General features: G+C 48.2%; 2 protein-coding genes across 12 annotated transcripts in view; both read left to right on the top strand.

Moving 5' to 3' along the window:
* Positions 1-11,419, top strand: part of EXOC6 (exocyst complex component 6) — a 92,961-nt gene extending 81,542 nt beyond the window's left edge. For 3 of the 11 annotated variants that reach the window (XM_083844728.1, XM_083844729.1, XM_083844731.1), the window contains 3 exons: positions 9,325-9,437; positions 9,803-9,814; positions 10,294-11,419. In XM_083844728.1, the coding sequence (XP_083700854.1) occupies positions 9,325-9,437; positions 9,803-9,814; positions 10,294-10,426 (258 nt within the window). In that variant the 3' untranslated portion in view covers positions 10,427-11,419. Of the gene's footprint in view, positions 1-9,324; positions 9,444-9,802; positions 9,815-10,293 lie in introns of all 11 variants that reach the window. The other 8 variants (XR_014586959.1, XM_083844733.1, XM_083844725.1 and 5 more) reach the window with 4 other exon arrangements.
* Positions 11,420-11,663: 244 nt separating this feature from the next.
* CYP26C1 (cytochrome P450 family 26 subfamily C member 1) lies at positions 11,664-20,804 on the top strand. Its single transcript, XM_083844538.1, has 6 exons — positions 11,664-12,218; positions 12,293-12,517; positions 12,635-12,910; positions 14,633-14,788; positions 17,744-18,238; positions 18,334-20,804. Exons 1-6 carry the CDS (start codon positions 12,027-12,029, stop codon positions 18,691-18,693), a joined length of 1,704 nt encoding a protein of 567 aa, XP_083700664.1. The 5' UTR covers positions 11,664-12,026; the 3' UTR covers positions 18,694-20,804.
* The last annotated feature ends 129 nt before the right edge of the window (positions 20,805-20,933 follow it).

The raw sequence follows: 20,933 nt of genomic DNA, 5'->3' as shown, positions 1-20,933 counted from the left end.
ATAACAGCAACAAGCTTGTTCACATGTCCTCAACAGTGTGCATTTTATTTTGCAGGCAGGACTATGTTCATTTGAAGTGCCAAAAAATATTCATGTACATAACAAGATCAGGCATCTGTCAGAGTGTACCTGAAGGTCCAGATTTTAGGAAAGTACTCTACCCTTTGGGAGAACTTAAGTTGTAAAGGATATATTTGAAAACAAGTAACTTCTCATTTTTTCTTAGCATAACAACAATTCCCAGCGGTTCAGCTGTCATAACTGCTGAGTTTACATGTTACACACATGTGTTAAAGATTGTAACCCAACATTCAAGATAGTGACAGATATGATTTTCACTTATAAATTCAAAACAGATGTAAGCATTTAAATATAAGACTGTTTCATTCTTGTAAACATTTAAATGTCCCCAGTTTAAACACAATTTCTAAATGCATGGTGCTTAAAAAAAAAAAAAAAAAGGAATGTTTTAATACAGTGGCTTAAAAACTGAAAGAAACTGCCTTTCTGACACAAACTATCCTTCCTTTGAAAATCCGGGGCTCAGTTTTCAAAGCATTGCCTAGGAATTTAGCCTGCGACCCCCATTGACACTAATGGGAATTGCATAGCTAAGTCCCCATACCATCACTTTGAAAATGCATTTGCTCTACCAATCCAGAAAAAAGGTAGCATAAACTATAGGGAGACACTCACAGATCAAGAGATCAATTTACACTTTGAAATACAAGACCAAAGTGTGTTATTCCAGTTATGTGATCAGTAGGGGGGGATTTTAAAATTCACCACGTTCACAAAATTAGTCACCAGGAGTAAATAAAACAAAATATTTTGGCAAGTGGCAGGCAGACTTGCTAACCAGGCTAACAAGATATTTGTCAGCAGTAAAGAACACCGACTGATGAAGTGATAATTGCATTCGGTTGGTGCAGTGTTATTCTACGGTTAGCAAATGCTGTCTTTTTTTTTTCCTTGTAAGCCAGGTTTAGATACCTATATTTTAAATACTTCTGTTGTTCCTTTGCAACCAGGAAATGTTTAGAGTGAACAAGCTTTGTCTTTCTCCAGTTCTGATTCTGATTCTTAACATTTTAGTTCCGCTCTAGTAAGAGTTTTCGTGGAGTGCATGCTTTTATAAACAGGGAACTTTTTGTGAACTAATGGGGATATTACCTTACTATTCATGCAGGGTTGTTTGTTAATTCATTGGAAATAAGTGTATACCTGTTTAATGTATATTTGTGTGTACTTGTGCATGAAACGGAGACAAAAAAGAAAACAAAAAAAAACTTTGTTTTGTAGCCATCTTACTGCAGACTGAGTCCCTGTCATAGCCCATGGCCCCATTACGCTGGTCAGAGTATAAATAAGTGTTTTAACGAAAGGAAGAGTGTTGCCTTAGAGTTCACAAGCAGATGAGATTATAGCTCCACTGAAAGGTTAATACTATGTCAGAAGTTATAAAACAACAATTTTGGTTGACATGCTTCCTCTTCAGTCAGCAAACTCATTTGTTCTTCTGAATAGAAGGTGCCTATAAGTACAGTGTGTGAGCTCTTTGTGGGGGAATTTTGAGTGGGATGTTTGTGAATGGCTTCCATGAGTTTGCTGTCTTTAAAATGAAAAAGTCCCATTCATCTTTGGGGCAATTTAGCTCCCAATTCCAATAAGAATACTAATAATAGTATTGTTAATATACTTGCTATTATTTTATCACAGTAATTTAAATGATACATAGCTAGCAGTCATGGGGATTTTTTTCTAGCAGTGCATCCTCAAGGAAAAATTTGTAACATTATTTTGGTATCCTATCTTAAAAAAAGATTTGGCATAGCTTGTAGTTGTATATGGTTGGCATCACTCCTTCCCTAGCAGAGCTCACCAGTTGCCTAGGCTTTGGGATTTTTTTAATTAAAGAGGTCAAAATCCATTATATCTAAATTTCAAAGAATTTACCAATTAGCTGTAGTCTGCAATGCCCAGCAGGTGGCTTTTATACTATTAAAGGGAGATTGTTTCCATCTCCGATCAAAGCAAAAAGAAAACAAAGGAAAATATAGAATATTTTTCTGTAGACAATGCAAACCACAGGCGGTGTAAATTATAGGTGAAAACTGTGTGTAGGAGACTTCAGCTGTACCACTTCAAGCAAAATTCGCTATATTTTCACACTGTTCCCCATGAGGATTTTAGTGGCAGTGTCTAAATCCGTTTAGATTAGAGATTAGCTGAGAAGATTGGACAGCTTGCTATTTCCTAAAATTAAGATTTTAGCTTTTGCTTATTTATAAGTAAAAGTAAAAATGCACAATTAGGTAGATTAATGAATGCAATAGAAGTAAAATTAGGGAAAGCTGCCTGTGTTTTAATGCCGCAGGATTCAGGAAAGTTCCAATTTGCACTTTTCAACGAATCTAAACTTCCCAGATTTTTACCTACTTAAAAGAATGTTTGTGACCTTTTGACCCTTTTGTTATCCCTTACTCAGAAAGGCCTTTATTCTGTAAGGCTTAGGTATAAAAAAATAAAAAGAGCGTTAATGGCATAACAGTCCTTTCTGATCACCCTGTGTAAGATGTTTATGCAAAGTGTCAATAGAAGCAATTGGCCTAACAGTGTGACAACCTGCTTTGCTTGGAAATGGGCTAATCTCCTGTTTGGGTTATCCAGAGGTCAGGTAAGGATTTCTTTTTTTGCATTCCCAATAGTGTGTGGGTGCATAACCTGCAAACACTATAGGGAGCAACTGAGCCCACGAATACCACAAAGATGTTGGAAAAAATAAATAAATAAGTCCTGCCCTCTTTGCTTTTCCTGAATTTCGTTTGGATCTGCTTTTGATTTTTCCTTCGCTGGTCCCATCCCAGAACTCTACGTGAGCATGTAACATGTAATGCAGACAGGGCCCAATATCACTATCTGCGGCTTCACTTTGTGGGTTTGTTTTTTTCTGACCCCAAACAGGCATCCCCCCCCCCCCCCTTTTTTTTTTGAAGTTCATGTGGAAACGTGCTTTAAATCCCCATTTTTCAGGACTGCCCCCGTTGCCCTGTCACAGCAGGCTGAACTCAATGAGCACTCAGGCAAGCGGAGCGGCCGCGAAATAGGCCTTGGCTGCGGCCTGCTGGGAGCTCCTGCCGGAGTGAATCAGCTTCTGTGTGTTTTTATAACTGCCTTTTTTTTCCCCCTGTTAATTATGCCCCAAGGCTGTGGAAAGACAGCATTTATCTGTTTCAACAGACGAAGCAGCAAGTGTTCTGACATGTTTATCAGGCAAATTGTACCTGACAAAAGGTAATTACACATGCAATCAAATCCAGAAGTAACTGAGTGATTAGGGGTTAATAAACTGTTTAGCATAAGAAATATTCTGCTTTTGAGCAAGGAGAGGGGGGCAGAAGGACATAATTGAGAATATGTTACAATAATTACTTTTATTTTGATGGAATATTGAGATTTACAGGAAGGTAAGCAGGATGCTGAGTGCACAACTTCTCATCTTTATCTCCAGCTGCTGAATCGCCAGTGCCTCCTTGTACAACCAAAGCTATTTGCTTCTTGATAGTTCAGAAGAGATAACAGCACCATTCCGCCTTGTACTAAGCTACCTTGATACTTTTAAATTAGACAACACCAATAGTGTTGGTTATACTAGAAAAATTCGAACGGAGACTGACCCATTTCCTTCTGCAAAGCCCCTGTCGTTGTCTTGTGTCAATGTTGACTCTGTGGACAGCTAGTTCCCAAAGTCGCATTCTCTCCCAAGATTATTCCTGACAGTTGCCCAAAAGTAAAAAGGAAAGGGCATCTGTATGATAGCCAAGGATGTGACAGAGGTTCAAACAGCATTGAAAGGGCCGGATGGTTGATTCCAACAGTTCCCAGTGCATAAAGTTCTCAAGTAATTACAAGATGGCCTAAATACAGGAGTACGGATGAGCTACTCCAGACTTAAGGTAATATTAAGACAAAGCTTTACCGAGCCATGATTACCATTAATTTCTACACAAACATGGCCGTATCACTTAGATGTTGGGGAAAGCAAGAGTTCTGAACTTTAAGAATAGATGCAAGTGCCCCATTTGAAACAGAATTCTTTCCCTAAAATCTTAAGATGTTTTTATACCTGTGGCATTAGTATTGTAATGCATTGTGTCAAAAAACAAACAAACAAAAAAACCATTAGCTATCAAGTCCTTGAAGTAGGACTTACTTTGACTGAAAAGTAGTTTAGTATGTCTCACAATAATATTGTTGTGTTTAAAATGAAAGTTTTACAATTAAAAATAGCAATTTTATCTGCATGATGTAAGAGTTTACTAGAGTGCTTTATGTAAGTATATTTAAACACCTTTTTTTCCAAGTGGTGTTTATTTCAAGCTGAGAAAGCTTACATTAGACATGCAAAAGGTATTTAGAAAATACATAGGCAAGTACAGAAAGTTAGAAAATCCAAGTGTTTTAGGGTATCACTCAAAATGCAAATGTAACACAGCAACCTCAAGCTATATCTACCTTGTCAGTGTCAGTAAGTGGACAGTCTATTGGACACTCCATCTGGTCTACTGGAGAGGATAGAGCTTTTCTCATGTTCCTGTCTTTCTTGGTAAAGATTCACACGCACACTTCTCTGCAAACTCTTGTTAGTTGTTCCCAGTCAGAAGGGCTTGAAAATCAGTTCCTGTGCTCCTAGGGAAACATATTCTGCTTCATTATAAAATTCTCAGGTATAGCATTGCCTGTCTTAGCTTATTCTTATCTTCCATGGTTGTTATGGGATAAAGAGAGTGTTCCTGCATAGCAGAATAAGTATATCTGGCTTATTAGGTGCTTCTCTGTGTTTCAGCCACGGAAGTTGGTTCTGACAGAGCACAATCAGGTGGCTCCTTGGGTTTGAGTGGCTGGCTGGCTAACAGCCAATGGGTTGCACTGCTTCCGGACTCTGAGAGTAAAGGGAAAGATTTCTGTCCAGTTTGAAGTATTTCCTGGATGCGTTAAGTTTGGAAAGATACATGTACAAAATAAACATTTTTTCTATTGTAATTTAAATGCAATAAATGCACATTCTAACTTTGAAGAAATAGCAGCCAGCAGTGCAGAAGTGATGTGCTATGCTATGGACTTTGTCTAGTTTTTAAGGCAGGAATATATTTATTGTCAGGATTTGCTCTGTCTGTGTATTTCTCTTAATACAGTGCATGTCACTGTGGACTATTCCTTGCTAGCTAGTACAACATCTTTTCATTTCTTGTCACAGTAGTAACAATTTTAGTGGATAAAATAGCAGTAGGGAAATGCTGCTTTAATTTGGCCTCTAACAGGTTGGTTTTAGTTGCCACAATAAGGACTATCGCAGGACCGGCATATTCTCCTGTACCTTATACCTCACAGCTGAGAAAATGTGCAACAAGCTCACCTGAATTTATATCTCCAAAATGTTTTGTTTTATTGTAGCCAATATGCTTTTCGGCAAAACTAATATTTATACAATTAGACTTGCCCTCGATGCAATTTTTATTTTTCTGCATGAGTAGTAATCACAATATTTAAAACCTCAGAAATTTACAACCTTCTTTTATTTCAATGGAATTTAACATATCCCTTGTATTACATCTCTGTAGTGTGAGTCATGTCAGCATGTCAAGCCAAATCCACAAAGTATTTCCATGATATCTTCACCTTGAATACCGTGTAATATTACCAAAGGCTGTTCCTTTTCCTTGTGGTTTTGTCCACGCCTAGTCCCTGACACATTGTAAGATTATTTTAGGTATAAAATATTATTAGATATGTCTATTTTGAATGAAAATACAGCCAAAATATAAGGATTTTTTTTTAATCCTCTATTGAAGAGTTGGCCAGGTGTTAGTTTTCTTGATGAATTTAATGTAGCTATTTGTTAGCATGAATTAAAAAAAATGGATTTTTTTGCATCTTCATGTTCATCTTTTATTTTCAAGAGTCTTTGTACATAAAGATTAAGGTATCTTTATCCTTTACTAAAATCATATTCATCTACCAAAGAATTAGGTAGGCCAGTGCTTCATTATGTTCAAATTATATGTAGTAGTCCAAATACTTGTCTGTATTTTTGAATGCATGGGCTGTTTTCCAGATCATATGCTTGTGGTCAAGACAGTCACAGCTTAATAGAGGTCTTTCTGTTTTTATCTAAAAGAAAGAATCTTTATTTAAATAAGGCGCACATTTTTTGTAGTAGAAGACAGTGTAAATGAGCAAAGCAGCAGAAGTTGAAGCAGACTGGAGTTGATGCCTCTGCATCATGGCTGCGAGATGGAAGGTAAATTCATGGCTGCACTAAAGAGAAGTGTTGTGTGGGAGAACTGAAGTTATTTCCCATACATGTGGTGGTCCTGGAACCATCATTTCTGCTAGACAGTCCTGGCTGCTGGTGGCTGCTTGCCAGCCCAATCCTCTCGCAAAGTGCCTGCACTGACTGTACATCTGCCAAGTGCCAAGTCAGATGCAGGTGATATGAATGGCCAGGACACAGATCCGAAGAGCTGCACACCAGGCAGCTCTTGCCCACCCACAGTGTACAGTACATGCTGTCAAAGCCCATTACACACAGCAATATGCTGCAGTGCAGAACTGCAGCTGTGAGCGGGACAAAACACACAGTATGTAATTGTGCACAGCAGCAGTCTGATCTTCAGCAATGTCTGCGGTCCTCTGTCACGTTTACTGCAGCAACAGGGCACATTTGTCATGCTGTAGCCCCTGAACATGTGCGCAGGAGGGAAGGGAGTTATGATAGGGTGGCATGTGTCAATTGATTGCGTGTTCCTGGTCCTTCACGTGGCCTGCCACGTGTCATGACAGCTGCTTTAACTTAGGAGACTTACTAGCATGAGGCCGGTTGTGTGCAGCTCTTTGACCAAGTGTGGAGAAAGGAGGGAGCTGTGTTAGTGCTGGGCAGATCCCCCTTGCTGATAGCGTTTCCAGTGCTCATTCTTCAGAGCCAGGACTGCCTTGGAGCACACAGAATATGCTTCACGTTCTCTTGGGACATTGTTTTACCTCGCGAGTTGAAAAGCAGCAGATTGCATAGTCTGTTTAGAGCCCTACATGCCTATCTGTGTTTGATCAGGTGACAAATTAGGTCTAATCTTCCACCCCCACCATCAGTAGCGCTAAGATGTCCCAGAGCCACAAGACAATCAGATGGCTGATTCAGATGCTGGAAGTGTGGTATGAAAATCACTCGTGCAATATTGGCAGGAAAGTTTCTTTGAACTTGTCAACACTATCAGTGATCAGTGGCTTTGTTGCTGAAGGGGCACAGAAAAGGTTTAGGATGTATCCAGAGTCCTCAATATCAATGTTACAATGGGATTAAGAAATGAAATCTTTCACCTTTGATTTGCTGAGAACATTGGTGTTCTCCTGTGTGGAGCCCATGACAAATGGCATTGCAGTTGGTAGTAATTTATTAATGCATTCCATTTGCTTCTCTGTGAGAGAGAGGGAACATGAAGTCTCCAGATTACATGGTCTGTGTTCCTGTGGCTGTCAGCTTTGTCCTCTCCACCTTGTGTTGCACATCTGACTGTCCTACTTTCTGCTCTTTTGATCATGCTTTGGAATATAGTGCGCAGCCTCTGTGACGGGGCACTACTGACTGGTGTAACACAGGTAATAACTGATGAGTAACATGCAGCAGCAAGTGAGACCATGGGTTTCACAAATGCCACTAATTCCTGAGTTATCAGAGCGTGATAGCTCAGGCCAAGTCTGTTTGCTTAGTGACTAAAGGCATATTCTCTTCTCTCCAGATCAATAGGAGAATTGATGGTGACCGTCCTGAGAAAGGACTTTATGAGAAAGAACTGCTTGTATTTGACCTTGACAGCTATCATGGATATGTAGTCAATAGAGAATGAAATGGGGTCCTTGCCTTTTATACGCTTTTAACCCAAATGGGGTATTAAAATGTAAAGCTAGGGGTGTCACTGAGGTTTTTAATGGTCTTTGGCGGACTTTGGAAGGACTGAGCAGTAACTATATCAGAGGTCTGTTATAAAGCTAGGAAATGTTACTGCGTGTTCATAAAATATTTTATTACATATATGGGAGGATTAATTCATTATAAAATAATTCATTTAAATTAGATGCTTTATTTGAAAAGAACATAAGAGGGGGGTTAGAAAGTGGACACAGTTAGAAAGCATGTAAATTTGAAGCTGTGGAGTGTGTCCTTGCTGTAACAGTTCTGGTTTGGCTTAGAGGCGGCAGAAGCAAATGTTTGAAGTAGCAAGGATTCTTTATTTAAACAGCAAAATGATACAACCTGCAGTAGTCTGTTATGTTTCTTAGAGTGGTTTTGTCATGGGCAGTCCTTTTCCACCTCACAGTTCCAGGCACCAGCAATGCAGCAAGGCCTCCGGGCGAGCAGGGGCTCTGGGCTGCCCTGAGGCCCCAGCTCAGCAGAGCCACCCTGGGCCCCTGGAGCCGGGACATAGCGCTGCTAATGGCTCCTCACACTCGTTGTAGCAGCAGCTTTGGCTAACACAGGGCAGCCTGAGAACAAGCCCACGTTAGCCCTCAGCAGCAGCAGGATGCGGCCGGGCACCGGACGCAAGGGGGGAAGCTTGGGGGTGTCCCACCGTTGATGTTCCTGGGAGCAGGGCCCCGGCCCACCAGCCCGTGGGTAGCTGTGGGAAAGGCTCCACCGAGCGGGGCCGCCTGCACCCGTCAGTGCCTGGCCTGCTTGCCTCATGGCCGTCCAGGGGAAATCAGGGGTTTGGGCTGGCTGAGGGGCAATTCGGCTTTAAGGGCTGCTAGAGGTGAGGCACTGCGTCTGCTTCTAAAAGTGAGCTGCTGTGCTGAACGGCAGCTCCGAGATCGTGAGTGAAAGGCCCAAACTGAAACTGCGGCCAGACACGGCTGTGCTTGGAGGTTTTTTGATCTCCTCCCCCCCCACCCAGTGCTCGGGGCTGAGTCGTGGGGATCAGTCACCACAGAGAGTCCAGCAGGGGTTGTTTAATTCATTTAATTGAGACTACCTGCCCCCTTGGTTTAAATTACTGAGAGCAGCACCAGCTGCGAGTGTCCCCTTCTGCCTGCCCAGGGTGTTTCGAGCCCCCGGACCGCCAGAGCGGGAAGCCACGAGCATCCCCTCCCAGGGCTGAACCTGCACAGCCACCTCCCGACACACGGAGGGAGAGGGAAAGGTGCTCAGGAGAGAAACGGGCGTGGGATGCAGGGGTTCCAGGGCCCGGCCCAGTGCCTCCTGCCCACAGAGTGGGGGGCCCCAGGCTGCAGCTACGCACTGGCTTCACTCACCTGCCGCTTCTCCCCCAGCTCCTGGACCTCTTCATGGTGTGGGACTGGTCCACCTACCTGGCTGACTACGGGCAGGCCACCTCCAAATACCTGCGGGTCAACCCGAGCACAGCCCTCACGCTGCTGGAGAAGTAAGTGTGGGGCCGCGGGGCTGGGGCCGGGGCCGGGGCCGCCCTCCCCAGCATCTGAAAGCCCACGGCGGTGCTTGCGCGATGCTTAGGGCCCTGCAGAGCTGCTGGTGGAGCCTGAGCGGTGGTCGGAGCCACGGCTCCCTGAGCTGCCACGGCGCGGGTGAGAAATGCGAGAGCTGTCGCTGTCGTGGAGCCGGGGCAAGCTTTCAGCCGTCCCGCGAGTGGGCTGGGGCAAGGGACGGCGCGGTTCCACCAGCCGAGCATCAGCCCGTTTTATACGGCTGGATCCGTGCGCTGGGATGCAAAGGCGTTTTCTAACGGTGTTTTCTTTCCTCTCCGGCCTGCCACGAACGTGTGTTTTGCAGGGTTCACAGAGGGTACGTATCACCTCTATTGTTACAAAGTATTGTTGCGTCAATTTATTTTATTTCACAAATTTCGTTTTAAACTCCTTTGATGCTGGAGATTAGCAATAGCAGTATCGGGTAATTTGATGATGACTAAAGGACTCCTGTTCACTGAGTCTGAATTTAACCTGGAGCCAGATGATTTGTACAAATTTTGTTTTGCTTCCCTCCTAATGCAACTGGTATACTCTGTTTCCTGCTAAAGTGATATTTGATAAAAAGATATTTGCTTAGTACTCACATGCAATTTGTGAAGTAGTATTTGTTAAAATGACTTCTGTATGGTGGAAGTTTGATTTAAGAACACAGATAACCCATTTTGTAACCTTTTGGTTCTTATTAGCACAAAGATCAAAAGAGAAATAAAAGTAAACCTAATGAAGTAGTTGGATTTTTCCTTTTCAAATTGTTTCTAACATGTCTGTATCTTTTGCTTTTTATTTCTCCAGAATGAGAGACTCTAGCAAAAAGAACAACATTTTTGCTCAGTTCAGGAAGAATGATCGTGACAAGCAGAAGCTAATAGAGACTGTAGTAAAGCAACTTAGGAGTTTGGTGAATGGTATGTCCCAGCACACATAGGCCTGCTAAATCAACTGTATCTCATCATGCCAAGAGGTATTTCTTAGCCACTATTTCTACTACACAAAGAGTGGTGTCAATTAGGACATTTGTTTGGCCAAGTAAAAGGAAAAATGCAGTAGATTGGTTGTACACAGAGTCCTCAGTAAACAGTTCTTTGTACGTATTTTTAATGGATCGAATACTATTTTATATATTGTAAACAAATGGTGAAAAATGAGACTGTACAATAAAAACCAGCTCAGTCACACTGTACATGGAACAGCTGAACTGTAAATACATTATTTAAATGTCTGTAGACACGATGTTCAAAATTTTGCTCCGGGTAGGAATTATTTGAGAAATGATCCTTTAGTTGCTGTTTTCAGGATGACTCCTAATTAAATGTTTTTTTTAGGCGTTGAGATACTTGCATTTCAGATACTGCCTGTCATTTTCCTGCATTAAATGTAAACTAGCCTTAAAGTGATTGGACATAATTTTGTATACCACATTTTGTAGTCTGGAGGTATGAAAAAATCTTCTGATTTTTAGTACCTTTGAAAACTACCTGAGAATTAGACTTGATATTTATTTAGCATTAGGACTTATAGGCTTTGTTCTCCGAAAGGGTTTAATCTTGAGTTTGTGAATGTAAATAACCATCTGAGTTCTTTATAATGTGACTTTTTTTTGTTTCTGTTCCTCAGGGTTACCATTTCTAACTGTACTTTTTTAAGACCCCGGGTTCTTTCCCCAGGCTGCAGTAAGGAGTAGACTTGCCACTGTTGGTTTCGTGCCGCATCTGTTTGTCAGAATGCGCTTCCTAGAGCCAGCCCCATCCCAGCAAATAGCGTTTGTCCCACAGCCGGTCTCTTTGCACCGTCCCCTCCTGGCTATTTTAGACACGAAGAGAATGTCTAGCAAATACAAACCAAATGGAACGTGTAAAAATACTGTACATTTCGCTGTATTTTTAAGTTATTGACGGTCTAAATACAGTAATATAAACCTTACCCGTGTTCGTGTTTAATTTCACGCCTTAAAACGCGCCTCAGGACCGCGTTTCGCTGGGACCTGCCCGGGTCCCGGCTTCGTTGCTGAGTTACCTCGGGGCGGGCAGCGGCCGGGGCCGGGGCTGGGACCGGGGCCGGGGCTGGGACCGGGGCCGGGGGGCGGCGTGCCGAGCCGAGCCGTGCCGTGCCGAGCCGAGCCGTGCCGTGCCGTGCCGAGCCGTCGGGGGGGCGCCCCTCGGGGCCGGGCGGGGGGCGGGAGAGGGGCTCCGGGGGCCCCCGTCCCCGGGGGGAGCTCGCCCTCCGCCGCCGTCCCCGCGCCCCCTCGATCGATCCCCCCGGCTCTCCCGCTCCAATCACCGCACTTGGCCGCGCTGCTTAAATATGCAGCGGAGACGTCATCTCCGAAGGTGGACCGGGCGCAAGTGGCCAATATCTATATAAATGTGGCCGAGGGGCGAACCGGCAGCAGGAGGCGAGCGGGGCCGGGCGGGCCAGCAGCCGGCAGGGGCCCATCGGCGGAGCGCCCGGCCGCTCGCTGCCTCCCCCGGTGCTCGCCTGGCGGCGGGGCAGGGACCGGGCGGCCCCCGGGCGGCCCCCGCAGGAGGATGCCGGCGGGGCTCTCCTGGCCCGCGGCGGCGGCTCTGGCGCCGCCGGTCCTGGCGCTGCTGCTCGCCCTGTGCCGGCACCTGTGGGCGCTGCGCTGGAGCCTCAGCAGGGACCGCGCCAGCGCCCTGCCCCTGCCCAAGGGCTCCATGGGCTGGCCCTTCTTCGGGGAGACCCTGCACTGGCTGCTGCAGGTGAGGCGCGGGGCGGGGGGCGCGGGGACGGGACGGGGACGGAGGGTTGGGGCTGACCCACGGCTCGTCCCCAGGGCTCCCGCTTCCACAGCTCCCGGCGGGAGCGGTACGGCAACGTTTTCAAGACCCACCTGCTGGGCCGCCCGGTGGTCCGGGTGACGGGCGCCGAGAACATCCGCAAGATCCTGCTGGGCGAGCACACGCTGGTCAGCGCGCAGTGGCCCCAGAGCACCCAGATCATCCTGGGCTCCCACACCCTGCTCGGCTCCATCGGCGACCTGCACCGCCAGCGCCGCAAGGTGAGCCTCGCAGGGCACGCGGCCCAGGTGGCACCTCCTGCCCAGGCTTGGGACTCGGTGGCATGTGGGCTCCCTGCTTTAACTACCTGCCTCTCTTCCCCCTCCTTCTGCTCCTAGATCCTGGCCAGAGTGTTCTGCCGCGCCGCCCTGGAGAGCTACCTGCCGCGGATCCAGAAGGTTGTGAGCTGGGAGCTGCGGGGCTGGTGCATGGAGCCGGGCTCCATCGCAGTTTATTCCTCCGCTAAAACCTTAACTTTCCGCATTGCAGCTCAGATTCTGCTGGGACTCCGCCTGGAGGAAAAGCAGTTCAAGGACCTGGCCAAAACTTTTGAACAGCTGGTGGAGAACCTCTTCTCCCTGCCCCTCAACATACCCTTCAGCGGGCTGCGCAAGGTACTGCCGCCTGCCCCGCGCCTTCTTGCGTGGGGGCCGGGGCCGGGCTGTGGCGGCACAGAGCCCCCATCCCCAGGCCTGCCAAGGGCCCCCCCTGAAGGGCCAGGACCGCTGCAGCACCCTTGCCAGGCTGAGGGCCTGGTGTGTTGCTCGCCCTGCTCCTGGTTTGCTTCCAGCACCTCCCTGCACAGGCTCCAGTACAACGCGGGGCTGCCGTGCGCATTGCTGGAGCCTTTTCTCCAGGGTGAGTTTCAGCTCCCCTGAACCTCTGTTTTCTGCTGCTATGCAGCTGTCGGCTTGTCAGACCCCTTTTCTGGAGGTTGCCAGCGTGCCCCTTGCCTCTTCTCACTCGCCACATACATTGCTAGTGTTGGCTTTGGCTAGTCCATCATGCCTGGTCCTGTCCCATTGCATCCCACTCGGATTCATGCAGAGGCATCTTTGGGCATGAGGAAAAAGGGCACAGCAGGGACCTCCCTGCGCAGCTCAGGCAGGCTGAGGACTTGAGACCCACTTACAGTCCTTGGTCCCTTGTCCACCAGCAGCAGACAGACAGCGAGGAGTCCTGGAGGGGAGCATGGCAGAGGGACAGCTTCCTCTGCCTCTTACAACCCCCAGTTTCTTCCCTGCTGTCCTGCCCCTTCCTACCTGTCTCCCCACACTCCCGCTCTAGGTATCGGTCCCATGTCCCACCCCTCCTGTCACATTTCAATCTGCTGTCCCTCCTCTGGCTTTGGGCCATTCACCCTGCTGGGCCCCCAGCCCACGTCTCCTGCCTCTTCTTGCAAGGTCTTATCCAATCTCTTATTTCCACTGGGAGCTCTGCCCCACTGGATCACCTCACCTGGCCAGCCTCAGCTCTCCCCCAGCTTCCCTGCAGCTCTTCTCACCAGATCAAAGTTCTTGGTCCCCTTGTCCTGCAGGCTGTCACCAGCGTGAGCTTTCAGCATCCATCCTGTCTCAGGTCAGCCACAGCCTGTCTGGCCTCAGACCAACCTCTTTAACTTGCTTTTATCTCCTCTTGTCTTCCCTCTTGCTTTCCCATTTCCTTTGTCCAGTCCTTCCCAACTCAACTCTCATCCTTTCCGTCTTCTTCCCAGCTTCTGGTCATGGCCACTTCTCATCCTAACTATCCGATCCAGGTTTTTGCAGGAGGCCTCTTGCTACAGATCCATACTCTGTGACTCCATCCATCCGCACTCTGCAGCAGGTTGTTTTTCAGTTGGCTCACGAAGGTCTTCCTAATGTTTTGCTGCACAGAAGTGCAACACAGCCGGAGATAAGCTGGGTGTGGTTAACATGTATCTGGAAAAGCCACTCATTTGTTACTCATTTGTCGGATGTGCATTGCCTCCTGGACTCAGTTTTATTAAGTTACTGCTTCCCCTCCTGTCGGACAAGCTTCCTTTGGACCTGAGAAGACTGTGAGTTTGTTCACTGCAGGCCTCTCTGGATTCAGTGCCGTGGGCTCGCTGCTGTCGTTTCCTCTCCAAGTGTGTTTCCTAGGACTTGTATTTGATTCACAACAGAAAGCTGAAAGAACTTGCAGCAGTTCTCACCGAGCTGCTACCTCTTGTGAGGCTTTGGGGCTGGGCAATAGGTTAAACAATTTTTGCTGTTGCAGATCCTGGGATTAAAGACGACCACAGAAGGTGTCCCCTGGTCTCTCTGGAGAGGGGGGCAGTTCCTAGGGCTCCCCTGACCTGTGTCTGCCTCCCACAGGGAATCAAAGCACGGGACATGCTACATGAGTTCATGGAGAAGGCTATACAGGAAAAACTGCAGAGAACCAACTCAGAAGACCATAGCGATGCTCTGGATTTCATAATAAACAGTGCCAAGGAGCATGGCAAAGAATTTACCATGCAGGAGCTGAAGGTAACCAGAACCCTTCTGACTGGGTGTCTGTGAGAGGCTTGGGCTGAGGGGTGGGAGAAAGAAGGAGTGATGTGGTGGGAGAAGGAGAGTTGTGGTGGGACAAGGAGAGTTGTGGTGGGACAAGGAGGGCTGTGGAGGGACTGCTGTGAGCTGCTGGCTCCCTCCCGCCTCTTGCCAACCCCGAGGAGCCCATCCGCAGTGTGAGCAAGACAGCCCGGGCCCGGCGAGCTCAGCTGTGTGCTTGCCCCTAAGTGTCAGCACGCATGAAAAGCAGCTCATCTGCCTCCGGAGTGAAGAGTGCTGGGGAGGACGGGAGCCTCACCTGGAGTGGGTGCTGGGGTGGGCAGGTGTGCAAACAGCTCCTAGCGCTGAAGCCAGCACACAGAGTTAGTGGGCGGTGCGCTACTCAGATGGTCTCATAGGGTTGTGTCTCTTTGCATTAGAGCAGAGATGGTATTTAAAGAGGAAACAAATGCCTCTTTTGCCTTTCCTCTTTGTGGCCACCTGGCTTCAGCCTGCCTTAGGATGTGTTTAGGGTTATGAGGCTGTGCTCAGGCTCTGCACATTAGCGTGCACTTGGTAACCTCCCAGATGAGGTCTTGGATATATGTAGGGCTAGTTGTGTGTTCCTCAGGCAACCCCTGACATCTAGCACGGTGTGGCGTGCAGATCATGTCACTGTATTCCTCAGGGCTGGGAGCCCAGAAATCACTGAGACAGTACATCAAAACGGGCCCGGGGATGGAACGATGAGTTCTGGGTCATTCCCTATCACCTCATTAATTATATCACGTAGCTTGTGGATTGCTGTGATGCAACATGACTCGTCGCTGTGACTTAGGGATGAACCCAGCAGTCCTCACTGAGACAAAACCCAGTGAAAAGTACTTTGCCAAAGATCTTGGGAAAAAAACTGTCATTAGCGCTGCATCATTCATACCTCCAGGTCATTCTGTGTCGGTCAACAACACATGACGCTGCATTTATGTAACAAGTTTTGAAGCAGTTTTGTATGGGTACAGCAGCTGAATATAGTTTAAAAGTAAAGGACACACAATTTTAGTGTTTATTTAGATATTTAAGGAAAATTATCTGAAGACAAATGTTTTGTATGTATTTTGTAAGTGTAATCTCTAAATTCTGAAGTATTTGAAAGACATTACAGAGACTATCAGGTGCAATTAGAAATAGCGTATATTCTTAAAATGGCTTCATTATATTTATTTATATTATTTATTATAATAATTATTTTTATTATAATTATGAAGAATAATTTCCAGATTCAAAATGTGATTGATTAGACTTGGTTAATCTCTGTTAGTATTCAGATGTATATTGCACAAGGATAATTAGACGATCTCTCATCCTGTCTCTGACCACAAGTGAGACAATAACAGTAGGAATAAAGGGATATTAAACACAGTGACCTAGGGCCAGCTGGTTCAAGTGACAGTATATTTATATGCAGTCTGGTACATTTACGGTTAGAAACTTTCTACCTTGCCTGCATTTAACAAAATGACTTGCAAATCAAATGCCTATGCTTGCAAATACAGCACTATTATCTGCTATTGTAGAGCTCTCATCCATTGCAGGTGTAATTGGGTAGAAAGTTTAAAGCTGTCCTAGAGTCATGGATATATTCAACTCTGAGAGACACCGCAAAACTTGTGACACTAGTTACTAATTTGCTTTTTTTTTTTTTTCTTTTTTTCTTTTTTTTTTTCCCTGCATGATTTGGGAGGACATTTTTCTCAGAAACTTTCCTAAATATGCTGTGGTTTTGCACTAGTGACATGAACTCAGCAAGAGCCTTGAAATGTAAAGGTCGTTACAAATATATCATTTTGCCAAAAGTACTTTTTTAGAAAGTTTTAAATCTTGGAAGGATAGAAAAAAGCATCCTGTATAACCGTGCTGTCACTGGCTGAGTGGCTGAGCAGCAATGCTGTTGGTCCTGCATCACAGGACGGGGAGCTGGGCTGCAGCACAGGGAAAAAACCAACCGTGGGAGGGTACAGCCTCACTGTCACGGCTCATGTTGGCATTGTAACAGCCAGAAGAGACAGTAAGCAGCTCAGTGTCACAGCTTGCGTGGCAGCACCATCACAGGTTGATGCAGAGAGTTGTAAGAGCTATCATTTCAAAATGCAGAGTCTCACATTGCACTGTGGTGGCTTTTAATTGCAAGCTGTGGGACTCAGAGATTTATTTTCATCTGGGTCTGCTATCTTTTGGATGTAAAAATTCTTCCTGATGCCTGCAGGAGGTGCGATGGGGTCGGTAGGGACCTGTTATTTCAGAGGCTTCAGTTCAGCTGAAAGATGCCTTTGCGAGCTACACTTTGGCAAAAACCCATAGTTCAGCCAATATATGGTGATGAGGGCAGTAGCAAAGACCGGTCTTTGTTACACGACCCTTGACCTTACCAGACTTCGTTCCAGGTACTTTAAGACATCAGGTGTCCTTTCCACTGCTTTTGGCTTCTCCCTCCAGACCCAGCCGTGGGTAACTCTTAACTTTCTGCTTTTGAGTGTCGGTTTGAGTCACCTTCCACATAAGCAAATGGTCAATTATAACTGGAGATGGATTAAATGCAGCCCATTTTAGCTGCCAGTGCATCTGTTATCTATACATAAACATGCCTCATAACCCCTGCTGGCCAGAAAGGCAAAAGCTGGGCACAAAGGGGAATTGGCAGATGAAGGTAAAACCCATAATGCTTAAAGTGAATGTCACTGTATGATAAAATGTGTGTTAAAATTCTTGTTAGGGTTTGTAAATCTTGGGAGGAGAGCTGGGAAGAGGGTGACAGGTCTGTGGAGAGCAGGGGCAGAGGCAGGGGCTGGGTCCTCTGCCCAGGGACAGAGCCTGTGAAGGGAGAGGACAGTCGGGCAATTCAATCACGACCAGCCTAGAGTGGCATTCAAACTTGTCACCTTCCTTCCCTCCCAGGAATCAGCCATTGAGCTCATATTTGCTGCTTTTTTCACCACGGCCAGTGCCAGCACCTCTCTCATCCTCCTGCTACTAAAGCACCCCTCAGCGATCAAAAAAATCAGGCAGGAGCTGATGTCCCACGAGCTGTACCCACAGTGCCAGTGCTGCCCTGCGGGACCCAGCCCGGACACCTTGCCCATGCCAGGCAGGGACAGCAAGAAGCAGCTCCCTGCCGTGGCCAGAGATGCTCGTGGGGACCAGAGCCAGCCCCCAGGCCCCCCAGAGGAGGCAGAGCCCAGCGGTGGCCTCTCCCCACAGCCCCCGGCCCCACTGGAGCCCACACACCCCCAGAGCAGTCCCCAGCCCCAGGCCTGTCACTGCCCCTCAGACATCAGCCTGGAGAAGCTGGGCCGCCTGCGCTACCTGGACTGTGTGATCAAGGAGGTGCTGCGGGTGCTGCCCCCCGTCTCTGGAGGCTACAGGACGGCGCTGCAGACTTTCGAGCTGGATGTAAGTGCTATGGGCATAGAGGAAAGGGAGGGAGGGCTGTCCCTGGGTACCACCGTTCGCAAGGTGCCTAACGTTCCTGTCCTCTGCCCCCACAGGGCTACCAGATCCCCAAGGGCTGGAGTGTGATGTACAGCATCCGTGACACGCACGAGACAGCCGCCGTCTACCAGAGCCCCCCTGGTGGCTTCGACCCTGACCGCTTCAGTGCTGCCCGGCCAGAGGCTGTCAGCCGCTTCCACTACATCCCCTTTGGCGGCGGGGCACGGAGCTGCATCGGCAAGGAGCTGGCGCAGGCCATCCTCAAGCTGCTGGCCATCGAGCTGGTCACCACGGCCCGCTGGGAGCTGGCCACCCCCGCCTACCCCGCCATGCAGACCGTGCCCATCGTGCATCCCGTGGATGGGCTGCAGCTCTACTTCCACCCCTTGCGGCCCAGCCGCGGCAGTGAGGCCTAAGCCAGGGTGCTGCCCCCAGCCCTGGCTGTGGTACTGCTCCGTGGCTGGCTGGGTCGCTGCAGAGCAAGGCCGCAAAGGTCTTTTTTTTTTTTTAAAACCCTCCTGGTGTCCTGCAGAGTAGGGTCCCACAGAGTCCTGCAGACAGCCCCAAGCACCGGGGCAAGCCTCACCCCCAACCCCAGGGGCAAAACAGGAGCAGCCGGCAGGGAGCATCCCCCATGGGTGCCCAGCCAGCCCCTGCCACACACAAGTCCCTGGGGAGCAAAAACCCCAGGCCCATAGTTAAGGCTCCTGGAGCTTTTCTCTCTCATGGCTTTCTTCTATGGGCGTGCTGGAGAGGCAGGAGGAACATCCTGCACACAGGGGCTTTTTGGAGATGTAAAAAGGGGGAAGAAGGGGGGCTCTGTAGGAAAACACAAACCAGGTCTGCCCAATCCACAGCATCAGCTGTAGCTAGAATAATAGTTTGTAACATGTTTTTTTATTGTAAATATTTCATCTCTTTCCTGCGCTTCCCATTAGAGCCAGCACAAACGGGACATCTGTTCACCAGATCATAGTAGCTGTGGCTGTCGTGCCTGAGCACCGTGCTGCTGCTTGGGGTCTGCCATGAAGCCCCCTGCGGGGTCCCTGCAGGATGTATTCCCCAGCCAGGGAGTGGCCTGAAGCAGGGGAGGGACCAGACCTGTGGGGAATAAACATTTGGGAAACGGACATTTCTGAGTATGCCTGCTTCGTGGTGGCATGTCCCATGTTCTTGCTTGTATGGCTCAAGTGGTAGAGGGGACATCTGCATGGTAGCAGAGGGGTTGTGAGCCCGTGGTGGCTGTCCAGCTGAGTGACTACCGTGTCCCTCCTGCCTGGCCCTGCTGGGGAAGTGCCGGGCCGGGGGCTCCTGGGCCAGTCTGAGGGTGGTCCCTGGGGCTGAGGGCACCTTCCCAGGCACTGCTGAGGCACAGGGTGTTTCTCTCCCATGTAAAATGATGTGAGTGCTGTCACCTGCACTCTGAATGTCCCGCTTTAGTGCCAGGCCAAAACCCGCCCTGCCCAGGCCAGTCCCTGCTGCAGCCCTGCAGCAGGGCGTGCGCTGCCACTGGCCATCAGGACTGTGCAGTGAGCACAGTGCTACCTGGGGCAGAAATGTGGCTCCCAAATGTAACAGGTCAAATCTGGAAGAGGTTGAACCACGGGGTTGAGTTAAGTGCTGTTGGCAGCTCGACCCCGTCGTGAACCGGAGCCTCTGCCCCTCCTGACCTTGTCCTGAGAGGTGAATCTCTCTGGCTATCAGAGGTGAAATCAGTAGGCGGTGGCTGCAAGTGGCAATGACTAACTCTGATGAGCAGGCACCGCCGGCGTGGCCGTGACCCACGGGAGATGCGGGGTCCTGCCGTGGGCAGGGCTGGGCCAGCAGCCCTGGGTGCAGGAGCGTGGGGGCTCCTCCTGCAGCGTGCTTAAAAATTACCCCGGGCACTAACGAGCCCCACAGCCACCCACTGAAAAATGTAACATGAATCTGGTTAAAAAAAAAAAAAAAAGGACTTGAAACTGATTTTGTCTTCAGATAAACACGAGCATTTACAAATGAAGTGTAATAATTGTTACTTGTAATCAAAGTTTGTTCATATTAGGCTGTTAATTTCTTGACCTCCTTCCAAGATGTTTTTAATTATCCCTTTCACTCTTTACCATTTGATTCTTTTCGAGCCGATGGCTGCGGAATACACAGCTGGGGAGATAATAAAGCCTTCCTGCGGCAATTATCGGTGCTCAGGCCACCGTATCTCGTTATTTTGATAGACAGTGAACTTGGCGCGGTTGCCGGCCGGGTTCACGCAGATGTCACGGTCCGTGTTGTAGGTCACAAGCGGGTCAGCGCCCGGCAAGGGGAGGGCGCCGGGTCAGGGCGCGGCCGCCGCTCCCGGGCAGCGCCGCCGGGCCCCGGGTGCCGCGGAAATGCCCCCGGGGGGCTCCCTCCGGGGCAGGGGGCTGCGGGGACCGGGCAGCGCCGCGAAGCATCGCAGGAGGAGGGAGGGTCCCGTCCGACGCGTTGGTAGTCGGAAAAGTAGTAATTAAAAATGACACCTCATCCCCCCCCCCAGCACAAACACACGCACAGCTCCCAGCGTTTATTGAGTTTGTGGTAGGAAAAATAAAAAAATAAAAGGCAAAAGGAACTGGAGGAAGAAAGGGGGGGAAAAAAGGAAAAAGCATAAAAAGCGGGCACGACAGTTTATTGGTAG

This window comes from Anser anser, assembly GCF_964211835.1.
Source record: "Anser anser genome assembly, chromosome: 7".
Lineage (NCBI taxonomy): Eukaryota > Metazoa > Chordata > Aves > Anseriformes > Anatidae > Anser > Anser anser.
This window is presented reverse-complemented; position numbering and strand designations above follow the sequence as displayed.